The sequence below is a fragment of the Sinocyclocheilus anshuiensis genome, unplaced genomic scaffold (assembly GCF_001515605.1).
Source record: "Sinocyclocheilus anshuiensis isolate Anshui unplaced genomic scaffold, SAMN03320099.WGS_v1.1 scaffold555, whole genome shotgun sequence".
NCBI lineage: Eukaryota > Metazoa > Chordata > Actinopteri > Cypriniformes > Cyprinidae > Sinocyclocheilus > Sinocyclocheilus anshuiensis.
In genome coordinates this window covers 264,813-266,717 of record NW_015552571.1, presented here as the reverse complement: position 1 = coordinate 266,717, position 1,905 = coordinate 264,813, and the positions used below count along the sequence as shown (strand labels likewise).

General features: G+C 35.7%; 1 protein-coding gene across 3 annotated transcripts in view; it reads left to right on the top strand.

The window, feature by feature from the left end:
• The window catches only part of LOC107665066 (acyl-CoA-binding domain-containing protein 6), a 32,401-nt gene extending 30,496 nt beyond the window's left edge, over positions 1-1,905 (top strand). For all 3 annotated transcript variants that reach the window (XM_016455817.1, XM_016455815.1, XM_016455816.1), the window contains one exon: positions 1,456-1,905. In XM_016455817.1, the coding sequence (XP_016311303.1) occupies positions 1,456-1,610 (155 nt within the window). In that variant the 3' untranslated portion in view covers positions 1,611-1,905. The remainder of the gene's footprint in view (positions 1-1,455) is intronic.

Here is a 1,905-nt window from a genome sequence, read left to right as displayed (position 1 = left end):
TATTTGAATTCTACACAGAATGCTATATTTTATAGCAATATGGATGAGATTGTGGCTGGCATACCCTGTCAAATGCGGTTTTACGGAGCTCAACGGCTCTGAACGGCTCTAGCCCAAGCTGTGATATAAACAAACACTATTGGCTATTTTAAAAAGGGGCGGGGCTGCTTGATATGTCCCGTCCTGTCTTCCTGTTTCAGTTAAAATGATGTCAACACAGAGTAACACTGCGTGTTTCTAAGCATTTCATGGGACCTTTAAGATGGGCTCTTGTGACTTTGGCCAGTGAGCATCCACTTAGTAACAATCTACAGTATCAACCACATGGCAACATGCTCAGAACACTCTTGTACTTGCCTTCTCTTTCACTCTCCTTCACGCTTACTCTTTCCCGTTCCCTCTCCCTTCCCTCATTCTCTCCTGTTTGGGGGTCTGAGGTTAAAAGCCACTCTTGTCACTCAGGGTTTTCCTGCTGACATCAGCCACTCACCTAAGAGAAAGAATAAGGAGAGCGTTTTTCCCTCCTTTTTAAAAGAAGGCAGTAGTTGACATAGACGTGAAAAAGCACTCAAGCTTAGAGGAATGTCCCTGCATCAGCGTGGCAGGCAACACTAACTGGGTTATAGGAGTGCCGCCCCTCCCAGCCCTGCAGCCTCCTAATGGGGCACAAATGCAAGCGTGCTGCTCAACTACACATTCAGTCTTCATACGTACTGTAACAATTACTTTAAGTGTACGCGAGAGAAAACAGGACTGGATTAAGTTCTTTTTAAGGTGGCATGTTACCTAAGAACTGGTAGCAGTGTTATTTTAGTATCACTGAGGTACTATTATACTTTTTAAAAAAAAATTATTAGTTTTTATTTTAATATTTTGTTTTCATTTTAGTTTTAGTAAGTTTAGTAATTTTGTTAAGCAGTTTTTATTATTTTTTTATTTCAGTTTTTTTTTTTATTTTTTATTGCCTTGGCATCTAGCTAAAATAAACTACATGTTTATAAGTATTTTATAATAAGTAATAAGTATTTAGAATATATAATTAGTATTTAATTATTTCAATTAATGTTTTTTTCTTTAATGAAATAGTAAGACATTTTGTTATAGTAACAATTTTTTTATTATTGTTCAAATATTAATTACCTATAATGGCTATAACTAATTACCTATAACAACCTATAATAAAATCATTTTATTTAAATTATGAAAAAAAAATCTTAAAATATTATATTCATTTATATACTGTATAATTTTGCAGTTACTGTAAAATTGTATTAAATTATAATTTTATTAGAATAAATTAATATAGTTTTTTTTTAATTGACTTGAGAAAATAAAGTCACATTTTCTGCTAAAGTGCTGTTCTAACAGTGTGTCTGACTGACTCCCTTGCAAAAAAATGCAAATATACCCAACATTATTTATATTTTTTCTTGTGTTCTCTCTCTCTCTCTCTAGCCTCAGCTTGTGAGTTTGCAGAAATAGTTGAGTTACTCCTGAAGGCCGGAGCTGACCCGTCAATCAAAGATCAAGAAGGCTCTCTTCCAGAGGAGGTGACAGAGTCTAGCTCTATCTCCTCTCTCCTGCGCCAGTACACTGCTCCTAAAGGCTAAATCTCACTCTGTGAAATCTCACTCCACCAAATCAAACCAAACCCACATGATCACATTAAAAGTTCATACAAGCTGTGCTCCTCATCCAAATGCTACATGCCTGCTCTCAAACTGACACTAGTTCCAGAACTGAACTCAATCAGTTCAGCATTCTAGAACTATTATCATTGATTCCATTTGGCTCTGAAGCACAGATGTTATACTTTCAAACAGTTAAGTTCAGACAACCTGTCCTCCCCCGTCCTAGAATGGTACATTCCAATGAATGTGTTACTGTTGTTACTATTAAAGACAT